Source organism: Botrytis porri (assembly GCF_014898465.1).
Source record: "Botrytis porri strain MUCL 3234 chromosome Unknown BPOR_005, whole genome shotgun sequence".
NCBI lineage: Eukaryota > Fungi > Ascomycota > Leotiomycetes > Helotiales > Sclerotiniaceae > Botrytis > Botrytis porri.
This window is the reverse complement of record NW_024066079.1, coordinates 1,954,497-1,973,806: the sequence shown is the minus strand read 5'-3', so window position 1 is coordinate 1,973,806 and position 19,310 is coordinate 1,954,497. Positions and strand designations below refer to the sequence as shown.

The following is a 19,310-nucleotide window of genomic DNA, read 5'->3' as shown; positions in this document are numbered from 1 at the left end:
AAATCAATAAAAATAATTTAACTTTATCATTAATATTTTTCCGCTCAATCTCGTTTCAAAAAATAAAATTAACCCACTTAGATATTTCTGCCCCTCCAAAAATCTGCTTTTAATCCATCGATTCTTTCGAGCGAAATGTTTTGGTGTGGGGCAACATAGGGGGGGAACAAAAGAGAGACTAGTGTTGAAGCACCCCGTTGATATTACAATCATTACTACTATCCCAATCTTAAGGTTGAGGATTTCCCTGTTCTGTCAGACGCAGAGACTCTCGCCATCTAAATTATTCCTATCTTCATTACTCCGATCCACCCACTTATGATCACCTTACCGAGAATACTATTTCCCAAAGTACATCGTCAAGGCTCTCAACCAACGTTCTTGATACTATCATGCGTTATTCGAACTACCGAAATGAGTGAACGTATATACTTGTGCCTACCTAGTATTTCAAGAAGAGCCAGATACGTATACTCGAACTTCATAGATGATATAGTTATCACTTGAAAGTTGAAGATCACATCCGTTCTCTTTGTTCTCGTCAGGCTACCTCGATTGGCAAAATAGTATTTACCGAGCTAGTCCTGAAGTTTCCCTGGGGCCGCGAAAGAAGATTATTTTAATTAAGCTATTATCTGAAATCTCAAAGTACACTTGCCCGGTCTCCTCAAGGGTTTTCTCGGACACTGTACTTCCTGTCTTGTATGCTTCAGTGTAAATCCTATCATGTCTTCCTTGATTGGTTACCTCACTGTCTTCAAAGTTCTATCGTTACTTGAAGGATTCAAGCCGTTGATGAAGTAACTAACTAATAAGTGTGAGAGATCATTCCTCTTGTATTCCTTTAATCCTTCGATCTCTGATATTCGTATACTAGTAGTACTCATATTTCTGAGCCCAAATCTTATCCGGAATTCAGATTTCATTACACAACTGATCGTGGATATCAACATTTTTGTCGTCTTTGTTTTTATGACTAGTGATAGTGTGATATCACAGTATGCAGCTGTCATTAAGTTTCTATTCGTTACTGAACCAAAATGACTTTTCAATGTCTGGTTTCTTTAAAGGGCTTGATTTAAGTGAGAGGTTATATGTATATACTTACTAGACGATTACTTATTTACACGGCTGCTGGTTATGATATTCCGTACATAGATGACTATTGCTTACATCTCGATCAAAATTGTCCACAAACATGTCTTTCGAAGCGGCTATTACTCCACTCCAAGCTCTCGTCTCAAGCTAACCCAGAAGTCCTCGCGGAAATCCCAGCTATCACTGATCTCCCTGGTGTTACTTCAAATTTTGGTAAATCCAACAAGTAGAGGTTAGATGCTTGCCACTTTCAGTTCTAAATTAGCTGTTACCTCATGATAGTTCTTTACGCTACTCGAATTTACACAAAATTGGTGATTCAGTTGAAAGCAACAAAATGTGATTGTCAGTTGCTCATTGTCATTTTCAAATTTCATCAAAATCAACCACATATTACTCGCTCTTCTTGTACGCCTCGCGCGTAGCATTACTTTGGTCAGATATATCTGATACCAACTTGCCTGCAGCTTAGTGGTTTAGTAGTCTTTGATTTGTATGTAAACCATAGCTACCACGCATGTAACAACCTTCTAAAAGCTGTCACTGAATATGAAACTGTCTGCGTTCATTCACGGGATATCTCCTTATTGTGTCTATTTAGTTGACGAAATTCGATATTATATACTCTTAACAAAAGTATACACGGGAAGAAAGAAAATGGACTGCAAGTTCATTTACGAGATGGCTTCTGAAAGCAATTTCACATATAAATACAGTGCTTTTCAAGACGTAAAGTTTTTATGTAGATAGAAAAGTTCTTAGCGTCGTCAATTTAGATGCTTGGAAGCACAGAAGTGGTGTAATTCACAACATCAACAGAGGATAATTAGAACATGATGAGATGTTTTGTTGTGATAGGTAAGAAACGATGTTGACAGCCTACTGTGACCGTACCCACTAAATTTGAAGCGACTGTTATTCCCCTTGATACCGACACGAATTAAGCTGGTTTTCTCAACGAAAGTCCTTCTTATCATTAAAATTTCCTGAAACTTGTTCTCACACAACCGGAACCCTTCAACATGACACCAATAAGAAATTGAGACAATAAGGACATCTGAGGAATATCAAATGCATCAACCTCTTTCTCTACTATTGGATACTCCCAAACCTACTTTCTTCTGACAAAGAAATACCATCATTCGACGAGACAACCAGAAAAAACTCAAACAGAGCGAATGAGCCAAAGAAACCATAGCTGTTAAAGAAAGCTGCGATTTGGAAGAGTACTGAGGTCCAAAGGAGCCGTGTTGCAAAATATGATGTAACGAAAGGGCAGGCAATCCTTTTCGGACGATTTGTAAAGACTAAGGGAGCACGAAGGAGTTTTTGAGGGTGAGATTGCTATATAATGATGCTGTTGTGAGACAGGGAGAGGAACACAGTCTAATGCTTTAACCTGATGCTGGGGGGATGATGAATCGTGATGTTGCGCTCTTTGCAATAACTTGTTGTTTTGCAAGGGGTGTCATCAGTCTATGGCTCATTCTCATTGGAATCGAATAGAGAATGAGTGACAAAAGACCTCTTGCTAGAGACTAATTCGGTCGTCACCCGCTCTTCTCCAAAAATCACTGTCGTTATCAATGTCATAATTATCGACGCTATAATCAGAGTCATCATCATAATCATCAGGAGGATCAAGCCATTGATATACGTCGTTGCCATCGTCATCCGATGGTGGGTTTTCCGTAGTATTGATAGTCCATCCGTGATTCATCATTTTCCCCCTGATATAATCACCCGGTCCCTCCTCATACAAGTTGACAGTAATGCTTTGTAGGGATGGAATGGCTCTGAAGCGAGAATTAACTAAAGCTAAAGCCTCCGCAACAATATTGAGATTGTCAAGTCCATCAAGCTTGATAAGCCAAGTGTTGGTGCTTTCCAAATCGGTTTCAAGCGTAATCAAACTGGTACAGTCGTTTTGGATTTGCAACAAGTCTTGAGAGTCGCTGGCTTCAAGCTCAATACTAGAAGGTTCTAGATCGTAGAAAGAGGGAAAGGTGGTAGCAATATGTCGGATATAGCTAGCATTGATAGGACCGATCTTATTGAGAAGACCTTGAGCATCCCACAGATCGAATTCGAAAGAATTCTGCGCGTAAAATACTGACGTGGCTTCGCCGTGGATAGTCCTGCATGTGAAAAGTAGGCCCTGAGTCAGGTTTCTGGGTAGGAATCGCAGCTCAGAGTCTATTTCGATAAAGGATTCACACACTAAAAGTTCCTCATATATCTTGTTGCGAAGTTCCCTGGGAAGGCTGAGAATGTTGGTCGACATTTCGGTGGCGGTTAGCGCTTGAGGCCTCCTACGCTCACTGCTACACACAATCGAGATTTGTTTTCTCACAAGCTGCCGATTGCAGACGCGACGTACAGTCGACCGATACCAAATATGTTGTTGGGAAGTTGATTGCTAGGTCAGAGTTGAGAAGAAAACCACTCCATTACCTTTCCACCGCTTAAGAAAGCAAATAAGCCGTCAGCGACCCATCAGCCACAAGCCTCACTTCTTGTACCACCTCATCCTGTACCACCTCATCCTGTACCACCAACTCCATTTCCCTGAAATTATTAGCTTCTCTATCCTGATGACCCATCGATCTTTGTATCATTACACAACCTTACGGTTACTATTCAAGATACACACTACTAACAAGTACTGTGTAACAGCTTTCCATGCATTAACCCGTAACCTCGGGATCTCTCATTACCTCCTTTCTCTATCTGTTCCCCATTATCGTGATCGCAAGCCCGCAAGCCAGAAAAGGAAGATTTGTATCCCTTATCGTGGCCGTGAAGTTGTCTAACCTACCTATGTGTACATTTCTTAGAGGTGACTGAAGAAATGCCGAGGAGCAAATACTTGTGCTGATATGTAAGAATGTAAAAGATGCTAATTACAACAAGAAAAGGCCGAGGCTATCTGCCCATCAAGAAGATGTACCAATGGTTGACCTCTAGTCTCTTCAAACCCTCAGTATGGTAACGTTGTATGGTGAGCGACGAGAAACTGCAAATGTCAGTGAGCCTCTAAACAAGCTTTGGCGCTATCATGGATTCAATGTATAAGCTAATGCAAGGAACTGAGATATCATTAACATGAGAAGCATGCTTTCATTGGCCTAACTCCTAATTTATGACCATTAATTCATATTAATCCAACCGAATTCAGTCCATCGACTGTATACGCATAGATTCATACAGCCGCTCTCAAAATGCTCAAATGCAGAAAATCATCCACCCAAATCAAGAGACCTTGGGAAGTCTTTTTTTAGACATTCCATGTTGTTACCAAAAGTATAGATACCAAGAGAAGTAAAGTCGAAACGTTATAGCCATATCAGTGTATCACGAGTTTGTTGCAGAGTTGCCTGAAGTAAATTATGCGGAAATTCCTCCGGAGCGCTCACTTGGTATGAGTTCGTAGCCATCTTCAGGGGCGAGGGCAAATGCAGAGATGGCAATACCTGCAGCGGATGCAATCGAGAGACACCAACTGACAGTGCAGAAAATCCATCCTTTGTCCAGCTTCCAGCCCGGGAAGAATTGTTCATCATGGTCATATAGATAGGCCTACTAATAGTCAGTATCATCTCGTCTCTTATCCATTAATTTCCAAAACAAGCACAACATACCACAATACTCATCCCAGCTGCTTGAACTATACCCACCAAGACTAGCAAGAAAGCTAGTATTTTCCAGCCCGTCTCTCTCTTCTGCTTGCCACCGAATAAGACAACTACATATGCCACCAATGTAACCAACTCTACCACAGCCGCAAAAGACATGAGAAATCCTACAGATCGCCACATGGAACAGAATCCCCTGTCTGGCCCTGCACAATCTTCCGATGTAGGGAAGTGAGAAGAGTGGCCTGTGAGCGAACTATAGCTGCGATGAAGTCCTATCGATTTCGTTACATGATTACCGTTCGGTGTCGTCACATCCCATGTAATCCAGTCGGGTATGAAGATGGATACAAAAGTCATTGTTGTCGCTATACAATTCAAATAATCAGCTATTGTACTATAATGCTTTGGCACAAGATGGCGAAATCAAGCCCAGAGGGCTAGATTCTGGTCAAGAGAACTGCCATACTACTAACAAATAACACATACAAACGATGCAGAGAATAACATACCAGCGATAAATACTGCGAGAGCGACACTGTAAACATAAACCCTCGTCATGGTGCTGTAAATATCCCAAGATTACTTTCGCAAACTTTCTAAATTCCCACCTCTCCTTCGATCCAAACGTTTGTTCCCGTCTCGCTTTCAGGGACTTGATATCGAAGGATTAGCTTTCCTCTTGAAGAGATATAAAGATAAGAGACAATGAAGACTAAAGAAAAGAAGTTGAGAATGAGGGATTCGAGTCGTTGTTATTGAAGGAAGGTTGCGTAGTAGACCTATGCATGCAAAGCACAAACCGGTTGGCCTGGCCTGCGTAATCGAGTGATTCGCTGATATTAAATAAAGCTTCCTCCAAGTTATCTATCGCCCAAACATTCCACAAATGGCGGTGAACGTTTATTTCGGAGATAGATCCGGTTCCTTCAATTATAATTACCTATATCACGCCTCAAAATTTCAAGTAGATTGATAGATGATTTCTGTACATGTTTGAAGTGATGGGATTCTTTGATGTTATGAAATAAAGATTAAGTTTATTAGTTGGACTCTAAAGAGTGGAGTAGAGTGTCGAAATGACGTTGGAGATTTAACGAGTTCTAATGGGGGGCTTCGGAAAATTCGACAGATTTTAATCACGAGGACTGATTTAGATATGGCTGCATACAATTGCATACAAGACACAGTCAGTAGTATCACATTATTGCTAGGTAGGTACTGATAAGAAGCAATGATGTATGAGAATTGTCCCATTATTGGTGATAAAAGGACAACTGGTATGTGATGCCATGTCTTTTTATTGGGGTATCTCAGTTAACAACAATATCATGGTTGATTTGGATATCGGAGAAAATGCAACCACTAAACAGCCACCACCATGTATTATCTTCTCAGCCATCCCTGACTGGCCATCCCAAAAGAAATCAGGAAACCAACTTAGACGTTTCCATGATCTCCAACTGGGTTATCGTATATGCAATTGATGTTTGTAGTTTCCGAGCCAGAAACATTCAAGCGATGGGTAAGTCTTCAATCCACATCAGCTCTCAAACCATTCTTTTGAACAACCATTATAATGAGACGTAACATGTGGCCAATACCACTCGCTCAATATTGGATCCCGTCCTCACTCACTGTCCTCACTTTCGCTGCTGCTCGACCCGTCTTCACTGGACGAATCATCATCACCACTACCCGAACTAGATGAGCTGCTTGATGAACTGGAAGATGTATCGTCTTTGCGGTTGCCGTCCACCATTGACTCATCATCGGAGCTGCTATCATCAGAATCACTACTTGAATCCGAGTCAGAAGAGCTTGAATCATCAGCGGCAAGTGTCCTCTGCTTTCTTTTCCTTCCGATCTTCTGCGGGGTACCATCATTCAATTTCAACCTCTTTTCTCCGTCAGTTGCTAAAGATTCTGTCTCCGTGGCTTGCGTATCCGTCGTCTCTTCGGAAGACGAAGGGCCCAATTCAGCAAGAATTTGTTCGGCCCTCATTCTTTTGGCCATTCTGGGAGCCATTGCTGCGTCCGACAATCCCATAATTACACCTTCTTCATACCCCATTCGCGACGATGCCCCAGCGGCAGTCATTGATGCAACATATTCATTCATAGCAAGGTCGTACTCTCGTTGTCTTTTGCTACCGTCTGCCATGGTTGCTGGAAACCCAGAAGCGTCGGACTCTCGATCTTTCACCTTGATAGCTAATGCTTCGTCTCGAAGTCTTTTTCTAACCCCTCCCTGCAAGCCTCTGACGTACTCGTAGATAAGATGGACGTGATCGGAAGGAACGACCTCAACGTTAAAAGCGTGCTTCAATAGGTGATTTTGGTGATTTTTATTGAACTTCCACGTCTCCTTCGATTCGTGATACTGTCTTAAATACGCTAAGAACGGGCGTGGGGTGGCAGTTGGTTTGGAGACTTTCGATTTCTTGACAGACTTCTGGGGCTTCGAATCCTTCTCACTGGTACCATTTTCTGGTTTGGCTTCCGATTTTGTCTTCTTGACTCTTTTCACCCTTCGTTCCTTTTCTGGGAGCGTAGTATCAAATTGTTCCTCGACTATAGGTGGTGCGGGTGTTTCAAAAGCTTGACTCGTAGAAGGACCGTAGAAAAAGTCGTCTTGTGCCTTTTGATCGGCCACCCAACCCAAGTACAATTGTTTTATACTATCGCCATCTTGAGATTTTGTTTCCGGGGTGAATGTCACTGATTTTTTTAGCGCAGATTTTCTGGGTGTGGTAATAATTGAATCGGGAGCGACCGATCGTTGTGGTTCAGCAGCAGGAGGATGAGAGTCGAGATTCTTCGGTTTTTTCGCAGATGTCTCGTGCTCGGACTCGAGGTCGTCTCTTGGTCTTTTCCTATTCGCTATCTCGATTTCTTCAAGAGGTTCGGTAACTGAGGCTTGAGTATTTGAATCTGAGGAATTTGGGGCCGATTTCAACTTTAAGCCTAATCGTTTCCATGAGGGGATTCGTGGCGCCCCTCCACTCGCGGAAGTTGAAGGTATCATGGCAAAGAATTTAAGAAATCTAAGAAATCTACCAGCCTATAGACACATGAAGTTAGATATATGATTCGTGAGGTAAGCCTTGATATCTGACGAAAAGTATAAAAAATTGACGCACAGATTGATGTTGATGTGAAGGACCGCGAAGTAACTTTTTTTCTCTTGATAAGAATAGCCGCCGCTTTAATACCCGGCGCTAGACTATTTTGAACGATAGTCCAGGCTTCAAGCTTCCGCGTGTAAAGGTTAGATACCAGTAGCTACCTACTCTACTGTACATGACAACTTTGAAGCATCATAATTTCTTCCACGTCTTGATTTCACACCTAAACAACCACGGTACCTGTTGATTTAAATTCACAAGTAGCCATCGTCTTGAAATACCCCATCCTTCAAATTCAGATACCAAGTCAACTTCTTCAAGATGTCGGGTATGTTTGTTCTCGCGCGCCCACCTCTTGACAAGCTCCTCAAGAAGCTTGAGAAGCTTGCACTAACAACCCACAATAGGTAGCGCGGGTTACGACAGACACATCACGATCTTTTCTGATCAAGGAAGATTATACCAAGTCGGTACGTAGATCCAGACGCAAATAGAACCGTTAAAGCCATGGGATTCGTAGGATCTCAGCTTTATTGATCTATCACGACCCAATCCAACATGACAGCATACAATAACATTATACTAACTACTCTTGCGACAATAGAGTATGCTTTCAAAGCTATCACCGCTGCGAACATTATGTCTGTAGGCATTCGAGGAAAGGATTGTGCCGTTGTTTTGTCTCAAAAGAAGGTTCCCGTACGACACACTGATCCAGATTCTATTTCAAGTTCAATACTAATACATTGATGCTCCACATAGGATAAGCTCATTGATCCATCATCCGTCTCCCACATCTTCCAATTGTCACCATCCGTGGGATGCGTCATGACAGGTTCTATCGCAGATGCCAGAGCCTCTGTTCAGAGAGCTATTGGTGAGGCTGCCGAATTCAGATACAAGTTTGGATACGAGATGCCGTGTGATGCCCTGGCAAAGAGGATCGCCAATATTAGCCAAGTTTATACCCAAAGAGTAAGCTTACTTAATGAAACCTTTGTCGAATTGTTGGATGATACTGTATCTCTGTTCGTCTTGCTAACTTTATATTGTTTTTTAGGCATACATGAGACCGTATGGTGTTGCAACCACGTTGATATCGTTGGATTCTGAATTTGGTCCTCAACTGTACAAATGTGACCCGGCTGGCTACTACACTGGTTATAAGGGAACAGCTTCGGGTCCAAAACAGCAGGAGGCGTTCAATCACCTGGAGAAAAAGCTCAAGAACAAGGATTGTGCAGAAGGTAGCTGGGAAGATGTAGTAGAATTAGGCATCACAACTTTGAGCACAGTTCTCAGCGTCGATTTCAAGAAAGGAGAATTGGAGATTGGTATTGTTGGGGGGCCAAGAAAGGACGGAAAGGAGGGTACAGATCCGGGCTTCAGGGCTTTGACTGAAGAGGAGATCGATGAGAGGTTACAAGCAATCGCAGAAAAAGACTAGCTGCCAATCATGAGTAAAGCGATGAGGCAACTATGGAATACGTTCGGTAATACCGGCGAATGACTGATCAAGAAATACTATTGCTATGAAATTCAATTATGATACCAATCTGCATTTGATACTGAGCAATGGTAGACGAGAAAGCCACATATCTTTTGTCATCTCGTTAATTTTGGTGCAACATCATGTGTACGCCGAAGGAAATAAAAAGAAAAGAAACGAAGCGGAAACATAGCCATATTGTGGCTTGACCACTGCTGGACTGAAAAATAGACGACCCATACCTTCGGTGACAGTGTCATGATAGTCTCGGATGATCTGACTAGATTCAGGAGAACATCACTTTACTGCAGCATCAATTATCTAGCATTACGCAGCCCTATCCGGAAATATAATTTGGGGGATTGATCGAATCATCAATCATCTCGCATCTCAACCCAAAAACCAGACAGGGATAGGAAATATTGAGCATTGAGGATCCAAAAAGAGTAGTGGGGTGGAGTCCCCAAATGGGTCTATTGGAGTTTCCAAGTTACGGATATGGAATATTGAGATGCGGTGATAGGAGTATCTCCCTACGAAATCACATCTTGGTACTGGGCTAAAGATCGTATGGCCCCCAGATGATCTGCTGTAGTCTGTGTTCAGGAGCTAAGAGATTCTCCTGGGTATGTGTACAGAAGAGTATGGTGTGCTATGTAATCATACATATGCGTCGAATCCGATATGGTTGGTACCTGGCGCAGTCACCGCTTGTCCAATGTGAGTGAGATGCTTTCTACAACTTCAGCTATAACGATATTATGATCTGAATCCGAGAGCTCCCATTGGCCGAAAAATTCGATGGCAAAACACATTTGAGCCTTGGACTGGCATGGTTTTGGCTCTGATGGCTTTTTTGTAAGATTATTAGTGGATTAGATGATTTGACGGGTCAAGACCTAGTGAAGGCTGAATATTTTATCCTTGTTCCCACGCGAGCGAACAGGTACCGAGGTGTAGCATCAATCTTTTTAGCTTATTTTTTACTTTGCTTCCTTTACCAAGAAACCCAAAAGGAATCGGAAGTCACATAGATAGATGTGATTGCACATCACACAGGGGACCCATATCAATTACCCAAATCTACCTCTCATCTAATCCTCCCATCATCCTCCACCACTCGTTCCCACGTTTCAATCCCTACGCCCTTCCTCTCAGAGTCTAAAGTACACCCATTCAGGTTACACAATACTATTCCAAAACCTATCTCGAGCCATCTCATCTGAACCCTTGAACATATCGCAAATCGCTGCCGTCATGCATATCCTGAGAAACACCACAATAGCTTAGTACCCTTGCATCCTTACATCCTTACAGCTCTGTAGGGTTTAAACTAGCTTTGAGCTCGTCACTCCCGTATCATTAGCATCGGACTGAGTTGTGGGGCACAAATGGCTTTCTATACAGTGAGAGTCACTCAATGGTATCTAATATTTCCAATGGAATCAAAGAATTGGCTTTGCCTGGCTGAGGTATCCTCCCGTTAGCCAGCCACGTTGAGACTCAAAGTGGATGATCAATTTTCAGAGTCGACGTCTTATCTAGTTAACTACGATTTGAAAAGCTTCATAAACGGCCGAGATGGCTTCATCTTTCCAAGACATCAACGGCACAGTCTTTCATTCAGTTCCTCATTGTCTCCCGTCTCCACTTCATACCAGTTAGCAAGTCATTCTAGTGTCCATTCTCCCGTTATTTGAAGTTGCGCGGCAGTTTCAAACACTCAAATCTACACACACAATGGCCGATGGATGTAAGTCATTTATGTTCCTACCACACAAGACGGTTACTTGTACCCGTCCCTACAGTGCATTCGGGACGGATGAGACTCAATTGGCTTCAATGACTTACACAATCACTAGTGAACGATCAAAGAACTGCTCGGGTAGCAGATCTTCTCTCCGACTTCCGCACCCTTCAATACTACATCGCTGCTGCTCCTACCGACCCGTCAAACATGGATGATTACTACACTGAAGGGTATGCCGCTCTTCGTCAATGCTCCTTAGATGGCCAGCACATCCTAAACTGCGCTGCCGAGACTCGCGTCCCACGAGTTCGCGGTGGTGCAGATGAGCAATGCAAAGCAGAATTGCAACAGTATGTCTCTCCCTACCATCCAACGGCACGATCGGGGTCTTTCATGATTTTCCATACTAACAGCAAGAAGGGTACTCCTTGATGCGTTTTCTCGCCGTCACGAGGCTCAAAAGATCTACCTTCGCCAAGGTGCGGCACAGCGCTGGATCGGTTACAGAGATCAAGTGCTACAGGGCCAGAGACCTCATACCGGGCACACGGATCAATTGAACGCGTGCGATGTGCAGCTTCGAGCAGTAAGTCAAAGGTTTTTTTTTTTCTCTTTCAATTCTCCACTCCGATTCTCCGAGCCGCTCCCCACTTCCGGTTCTTGTGCGAACAAGCAAGGATGCTGCCAACTTTCGATCATTTGGGATTATTGACTTTTACGAGTTCTGATTTGGGAAATAGGAATTGGTATCAATCACAGATGAGGCTATCTACTCGGATTTAAGGTCATCCGATTATGGGATGGGGCGCTGGACGCAAGAAGATCCGAGCTTGAGACATGTGCAGAGATGGGTTAGGGCTAGACGTTAACCTGTCAGTGTTCGGAATCGAAGCAAGTGGACGGGAAGAGGAGTGTGGCTGCCGAGGATGAGTCGTCGGGAGAGAAGGGACGGGGTGAATCGGATGAAAGGAGGGCTGTAAGATTATTGTACTGGAAGATGGATTTGGTAATGGTTGATGGCTCTTGTCGAATTCGGATTGTTTGGGCGATTGGATTGGCATGGCATGGCATGGCATGGAATTTCTTTACACTTAAAATGGTTGGCGGTGGGCATGGAATGGCGCACACATCTGTTTTTCCCTGACCCTGGCGGTTAGGTTTTCTTTGGCTACTTCCTTCCTTAGTCATTATACGAGATTAGACGAGAGATAGTTCGGTTTTAGAGCATAGAGCTGTGCTAGTGCGTCTAAAGTTAAGTTGTGAATTTTGAATTTTGAATTTTGAATTTTGAATCAAGAGATTGAGACATGTTGAATGATCTATGTGACATCAGTGACATCTGCCTATTCACACTAGCTAGTATCCAATATAATGGATCCTACCACGCTCTTTACACCGGTCTGTAAGCAAAGAGAATATACCAGCTTCGTACGGCGGCAAAATCAAATATGTATACAACTTCCGGAAACCTCACATGATCGATTCCTTCTACCATATAATCCTTCCTCGATATCAATTATCGGTTACCCCCACTCCCGACAATGTGATCCAAAAATAACTCCCAAGGAAGGCTCATCCCGTCTTACTATGAACACAGAGCGCAATGCCACATAACGACAAGATCATACCAATCCAGGTATCTAACAATACATTAGCTCTCGTACTCGTAGCCCAAGCCAGGTTTCTTGACTATCTACTCCGATCAACAGCAGTGATGGGGAAGGGATGTAAGGGCAAGGGATGAGGGGAATTACCGCGACTGATCACTTTTCTTTCCACCCACCACTCTCCTAATACTGTGAAGAGAAAAGCCAGAGAATTTGTAATGGGGACGGTTAGGGAGAGTTCTACATATATCATTAGCATCATCTACGTCATGATTGTAGGAATTCATATTCACGCTTCTCCCCATCTCCTTTCCTCCAGGATCGAGATGACGAGAAAAGGAAAAGTCAAAACTCACCAGCCTGGCCGATTAACAAGAAAAACCAAATACTCCCCGTCAAATTGATCAGCAATGGAATCGCATATCTAGGATTTCTCAGAAGATCCACCACTCCAAAGAAAGCGCCATAGAGCTTCGATTTGACGAAAGATTTGGTAACCGAGGGGGATGAGAGAATGGGGTGAGACGGCGGTTGGTGAGTTCGGGCGGCGGCTCGGATGAATGGGGTGGTGAAGCCCCAGGCGACACCGATGAGGAGGAAGCCGATGATGTAGCGGAAGATTGATGGAGCGGAAGTGTCTGGTGGGGTGGAGGTCACTGGGTCTGATGAAAGGGTGGGGATGGGAGAGGGTGCGATGGAATACATGATGTGTTGATGTGTGATGGATGGAGGACAGGGTGGAGGTGGGCGATTGGTCGAGAGTGAAGAGTGGAGAGGTTGGTAACCTTTTCAGGGGATTTTAGGTTGAACGTGTGATGAAAGAGAGTTGTACGGATCTGTGGTACATTTATTACTGGGTGGGTAGGTCGGTCGGTCGGTCGGTCGGTATCTCTCGATGATGTATGGTGTATGGGAGTGAGAGGAATACGATCTTCAAATAATAGCAAGGTACCTACTACCTACAGTAGATGAATAACGCCCTGGTCGGTATTCGAGGATTAACCGAAGAAGAATGCAAAGCGGCGGTTCATTACCAATTAGCCTTGTCTTGCCTTGCCGCAAGTTGCCGGATGGATAAGAATAAGATTGTTCATGAATAACACACGAACACACGAACAAACACACGAACAAACACACGAACAAACACACAAACAAACACACAAACACACAAACAACGTTACCCTTGAAACGACGAAAATTGGTCAACCTCATCATCTTAATTGTAATTATTAAGATGAGACCATTATTGGGTATTATAGATCCGTCCAGACAGCTAGAATCTTGGTACCTGCATCACCAGACTCCACCATCTCAAATGATTTTCCGATCGATAACACCATCATTTTGCCATCATCGGACATCCATGGATTGGGGCAGAGTGTGAGTGATGCCCAGGTGGTTATTTACCTAGGTACTCCAGCCACTATCATTAGCCACTGGAGAATGTTTTGGTGACGGCCGGGGGCGTCAACAAATAACTTATCAAGGATCCCCGGGGCCATGGATGACCTCGACTTCTATTTTTATTCCTTTTTTGGATTCCCTTAATTAATCCTCGGGCCGATGGATTGGATTGGGATTGGATACACGGAGCGTCAGAAGACTCAGAGTAGGGAAAAACCCTTCGAACCTTAGAACAAGGATTAAATTTCATACATCGTACACAGAAAGGCATAAGAGAAAGGCATAAGGCATCCTCGGTCGAGGAGGTGATTCTCAACAGGGATTGAATTATGTACATACAAACATTATTAACCCTACCTAGGCAGGCGAGGCAAGGTAAGGTAAGGTCCCGATTTTCGTCATCAGCGTAGCAATCTACGATAATACGATATCCATATCTTGGTTCCTGGGTAGATGGGTAGATGGGTAGATGGGTAGATGGGTAGATGGGTAGATGGGAGAAGAGTGAAGGGTAGATGGGAGAAGAGTGAAGGGTGAAGGAAGAGTGGTGATATTAAATCTACGATAAGAGCCATCCATAGCTGATCAACCAATGTAAAAACAACAACAAGAAGTCAAATGTCATTCATTAGCTCACCACACCTACCGACTCACATGTACATATATATATACATATATATACATATTCATTGAAGAGATTCATTACGCCATACATCATCTGTGTTCAATCATGTTCAGTGGGTGAATTCCAATTTCTTTCTTTCTCTCTTTCTTTCTTTCTTTCTTTCTTTCTTTCTTTCTTTCTTCCTTCAAAAACAATCCCTTGGTACCTTACCTACACAAAGTAACGAGGGTATTACAAGGATAACACCAGCCTTCACCATTCTTTCTCCACGATTTCAGCCACTCCCTTTACCTCTTTCTCGCGCCTTGCACACTGAGGAGAGGTAACATTGTGAACAACTTTCGAATTAATCCACCCTAGACCCGCTTCATTCCAATCAAAACGGATCCCATTTCTCTTTTCTCAAATCAGTTCTGAATATTTCTGGAGTGTCAGCTTTTTTTATGATTTATGCTGCATGGAACGGTCTGAGATGCGAGGGTTCTAACGCGATTTCGTACCTACTCGGCGTTCGACTTTGGAATATCAGTTGAGGAATTCCCAAATACAATGCTCAGCTAGAGCTGGCGAGGGAAGAAAGCAAGCAAGAAAGAAAGATCGAAAGAAAGCAAGCAAGAAAGAACTTGGAAGTTATTATACACACACTCGAGACCGAGATCAACTTTACAGCTAGGAGAACACAACCTCAACCACGACCTCGACCTCGAGCATTATCTTTTAATAAATCATCATTGAAGTATAATCTAGTCTTACTTTCTTTGAAGCATTAATAATACCTCACTCTCTTTCTCCATCATGGCGACGAAACTCAAAATGGCGGGCATGCATACCGCTGGAATCTTCTCGGATATGACGGTCGATGGTCCAGTAATTGGTACTCTAGTTGTTATCGTTGATCGAGCCAAGAATTTACCAAACAGAAAGACAATTGGAAAACAAGATCCGTATTGTGCAGCTCGTCTGGGAAAGGAAGCAAAAAAAACGGAGACAGATAAGAGAGGTGGACAAACCCCTCGATGGTAAGTGCTCAATGAGGACTTTATGTCGACTTCATCACTGACCAGGCCATCTAGGGATCAAGAGCTACGATTTACGGTTCACGATTCGCCAGATTACTATCAATTAAAGGTCTCAGTATTTAATGACGACAAGAGAACAGATTTGATAGGAGAGACTTGGGTGAACTTACAAGATGTCATTGTTGCAGGAGGGGGACAAAGTGATATATGGCATAACTTAAACTTCAAGGGGAAATATGCAGGAGAGATTAGGGTCGAGATCACATATTATGATAAAAGACCCAAACCAGAGAAACCAGAGAAGAAGGAACCCAAACAAATTTCATCGACAATTACTCCATCTACATCTGTGCAATCGATAACGGATTTCGGAAGTGTGAGTGGGAGCGCAAGTGGAAGTGGGAGTTTGAGAGAAGGAGTTGGTGGGCCCAGACAATTAGGGGTGAAGCCAATTGTTAAGAGGCGGCCTTTACCAACCGATCCAATCACTGGAGCTCCAGCGCAACCTCCTGTGGCAGCACCCGCGCCAGCCCCGATCCCTGCTGCGGTACCACATCCTGCTGAACTTGTCCACACTCCTCCGCGAGGATATCAAGCCCCATCTACAGTAGACCATATGCAAATGACTCCTACTCGTGGATATAGAGACTCTCCTTCTGCCATACCAGATCATGTCCAAACCCCACCTCGAGGCTATCAAAACCCACCGAATGGAATACTAGATCACATTCAGACACTGCCGCAAGGATATAAGATGTCTCCGAATGCTTTGCCAGATCACGTCCCTCGGGGATATGCAAATCCACCGGTAATTCAGGACCAACCTTCGCCTCGTGGATATCCAAGTTCTGCTGCTATGTCTGATCCCATGCAAGCACAGCGTGGGTATCATTCCCCTACTATTGGTCAGGAGCACGCGCAAACGCCACCACGTGGATATCAGAACGGATTCGTTCAGGAACAATCGCCTGTACAAAGAGTGGAATATAATGCACCTTCAACCCGATATAACCAACCCCAAGGATATGATATTAGCCCAGGATCGACTCCATACGGAGCACCCCAAGACATGATGGTTGCAGCACCACCAAGCTCCCAATCAATACGGAGTAACGATAGATATGAGATTCACGATCCAATGTTGAGAAATGATTACGATCAAGGTCATGATATGAATCAATACGCCGCCCATGAAGCGGATTCTCGCGATAGATATGGAGGCTCTCGTATGCTAACGTATGAGCCTCAGCAGCAGCCAGGTCCATATGAACTTCCGATGAGCCCTGGCCCTCCCCCACCTCCCCCGGCTCATGCAAGCAAACACATGAGCTCGGTGCCAACTCTCGCCCAACCCAAGGCTATCCATGGTCGTCCAGTCAGTCGGGGAACTTCCAATCCATATAACACTTCCGGGGATGATCTGCACCGTCATGCAATGCCTGCTCATACACAGCCCACCTCAGCCTACCAGGCCTATAGCCCACCAAAGAACGATGACCAATTCCGAAGGTCCGGAAATGGAAACCCTTACCTACCCCGGAAAAACTCTTATGATTCGAGGGATTTGAGATACAATCCCACTTATGACGACATGCAGCCAACTGTCGAGGATGCCCCGCCAACACCAGCGCCAGGACCAGGACCGAACGGTTATCAGACTGCTATACCCCATAGAGGCAGTGCACCAGGTGCTATGCAACACCCAGCTGAAGGAATGTATGACCAAGTACCGGCACCATTAAATTTACGGCATCGACCTAGTCGCAATAGTATTGCAACAACTGCCCCGAGTCATCAACATTCGAATAGCTCAGGTGGCTATCCGACATCCAGTTCTATGTCTTCTGTCAGAGATGGCGCTTCTGTGACCTCAAGAAACTCCTATGGCCAACTCTCATCATCCCGCCAAGACAGGAGCCAGTCTCTAGGTGTGCAGAATACCAATGGAGACTATGGCTTGCCTGAGATGCCACCAACTTTGGTACCGGGAATGGATCCAATCATCGCAAAGGAAATTTCGGATCGGATTTATCACGAAAAGCGAGCAAGTTATAGCCAAAACCCTGCATCTTCGCAGCGAGGAAGATATCAAGAGATCCCAAGACATCAACCACAACAGATTCAACAGCCAATACCCCTTCCCTATCATGATAATTCGGCTGTTGTTCCATACTCCCCACAAGCAGCGTATGACGATCGCCAAAGTCGATACGCTGCGTCTACTGCTATGGTGCCAGTAAAACCTAGGGGTACGTCGCCTAATCCTGCAATGGATAGACGAGGAAATTCGCCTAACCCTATGGATCGAAGAGGCGTATCTCCCAACCCAGTGGATAGAAGAGGTGCATCTCCCAATCCACCTATGGACAGAAGAGGTGTTTCACCTAATCCTATGAACAGGAGAGGTACCTCTCCTAACCCAGCAGTCATGCGAAAACCGGTCAGTCCTGCTCCAGAGCCTCGAAGATTATCAGGTATTGCATTCGGGCCAGATTCATATGATGTTTTCAATCCAAGTCTGGCAGGATCGAAGTCTGCAACATCTTTAAGCGCTGCTTATGATTCTAAAGATGATCCCGACGCCAAAATCATTACCTATGATGGTAGGGAAATCGATCCAAGTGATCACATCCCTGAATCTAATTATGCACCACTCCTTGAACAAAAGGGACCAAAATACGCTTCGCAAATGCCAGATCGCAATTATCGACCTCCACCGGCAGAACATCAAATGCCATCAAATGGTCGTAAGCAATTACGTCAAGCAGGAAGGCCTCAGTCAATGGCCGTCTCTTCCCCAATTTACTTCAGCGGCGGCATTCCTGATAACCCTCCAGCTACCGCTCATAGGAAACTCCAAAAGAAGTCAAACCGGATGTCGGCACAACCTGCATACCATTCATCCCCAAATGTACCGATGTACAAAGAACCAACATACGCATCTAGTAGAACGTCAATGCAGAGACCTTCAACGGCTGAATATTCTCATGACAGTTATCAGTCAAATGGTTATCAGTATGGAAGTAGCCCTGGAGGTGGATATAGAGGAGCGGTTGGGCCAGTCGTGCCAGCGAAAATTCCGATGGCATTGCCGGCTCCGGCTAGTGGTGGCGCGGGGAGAGGGGGTGGAGCTGGGGATGCGTGGGCGCTGTTAGAGGAAATGAAGAACATTGACTTGGGGGCCCCAAGTTCTAGAAGAAGAAGGCATTGATAAACGAATCTAAGCTCGAGACGAGTGTAGGCGGTGATATGGTGGTGCGAGCAGGAAAGAGAAAAAACATAGTGTGTTGTATTTTTTGTACGATTGAGATAGGATTTATCTGGTGGCTGCGTGATTTCACATACCTTTTGCATTTTCTTGCATTTTGGATTATTGCACTCATCTTCTGCGTTGGATTTAGACTCTGGTATCTCAAGGGTTTCATATCAAGGCTTTTCTGGGTATATAGCAAGCATGGCGTTTTTCTTTGGGCAATTTTGCTCTGTTAACATAGCGAAAGGAAAGGATGATGGGTAGAGAGCAGTGGACGGGATAATGGGGAATTCAAAAGGCAT

At 44.2% G+C, this 19,310-nt stretch overlaps 7 protein-coding genes across 7 annotated transcripts; 3 read left to right on the top strand and 4 right to left on the bottom strand.

Annotated features, from left to right (window-relative positions):
• Nucleotides 1-2,629: 2,629 nt before the first annotated feature.
• On the bottom strand, nt 2,630-3,382 carry EAF01_004271 (uncharacterized protein; the record flags this gene model as incomplete). The annotated part of the gene is made up of 1 exon (XM_038912525.1): nt 2,630-3,382. The coding sequence occupies one exon, from the start codon at nt 3,380-3,382 to the stop codon at nt 2,630-2,632; it is 753 nt and encodes a 250-aa protein (XP_038772209.1).
• Nucleotides 3,383-4,485: 1,103 nt separating this feature from the next.
• EAF01_004270 (uncharacterized protein) lies at nt 4,486-5,294 on the bottom strand (the record flags this gene model as incomplete). The annotated part of the gene is made up of 3 exons (XM_038912524.1): nt 4,486-4,677; nt 4,740-5,101; nt 5,246-5,294. 3 exons carry the CDS (start codon nt 5,292-5,294, stop codon nt 4,486-4,488), a joined length of 603 nt encoding a protein of 200 aa, XP_038772208.1.
• A 1,069-nt stretch (nt 5,295-6,363) lies between these two features.
• EAF01_004269 (uncharacterized protein) lies at nt 6,364-7,761 on the bottom strand (the record flags this gene model as incomplete). Its single annotated transcript, XM_038912523.1, has 1 exon — nt 6,364-7,761. The coding sequence occupies one exon, from the start codon at nt 7,759-7,761 to the stop codon at nt 6,364-6,366; it is 1,398 nt and encodes a 465-aa protein (XP_038772207.1).
• A 147-nt stretch (nt 7,762-7,908) lies between these two features.
• On the top strand, nt 7,909-9,453 carry EAF01_004268 (uncharacterized protein). Its single transcript, XM_038912522.1, has 5 exons — nt 7,909-8,189; nt 8,269-8,331; nt 8,466-8,560; nt 8,624-8,836; nt 8,922-9,453. The coding sequence occupies exons 1-5, from the start codon at nt 8,183-8,185 to the stop codon at nt 9,306-9,308; spliced, it is 765 nt and encodes a 254-aa protein (XP_038772206.1). The 5' UTR covers nt 7,909-8,182; the 3' UTR covers nt 9,309-9,453.
• Nucleotides 9,454-11,090: 1,637 nt separating this feature from the next.
• Nucleotides 11,091-11,969, top strand: EAF01_004267 (uncharacterized protein; the record flags this gene model as incomplete). The annotated part of the gene is made up of 4 exons (XM_038912521.1): nt 11,091-11,103; nt 11,213-11,450; nt 11,521-11,686; nt 11,841-11,969. The coding sequence occupies 4 exons, from the start codon at nt 11,091-11,093 to the stop codon at nt 11,967-11,969; spliced, it is 546 nt and encodes a 181-aa protein (XP_038772205.1).
• An 820-nt stretch (nt 11,970-12,789) lies between these two features.
• Nucleotides 12,790-13,860, bottom strand: EAF01_004266 (uncharacterized protein; the record flags this gene model as incomplete). The annotated part of the gene is made up of 2 exons (XM_038912520.1): nt 13,064-13,860; nt 12,790-12,947 (listed from the first exon to the last, which is right to left on the bottom strand). The coding sequence occupies exons 1-2, from the start codon at nt 13,410-13,412 to the stop codon at nt 12,790-12,792; spliced, it is 507 nt and encodes a 168-aa protein (XP_038772204.1). The 5' UTR covers nt 13,413-13,860.
• A 1,671-nt stretch (nt 13,861-15,531) lies between these two features.
• On the top strand, nt 15,532-18,966 carry EAF01_004265 (uncharacterized protein; the record flags this gene model as incomplete). The annotated part of the gene is made up of 2 exons (XM_038912519.1): nt 15,532-15,755; nt 15,810-18,966. 2 exons carry the CDS (start codon nt 15,532-15,534, stop codon nt 18,964-18,966), a joined length of 3,381 nt encoding a protein of 1,126 aa, XP_038772203.1.
• Nucleotides 18,967-19,310: the final 344 nt, after the last annotated feature.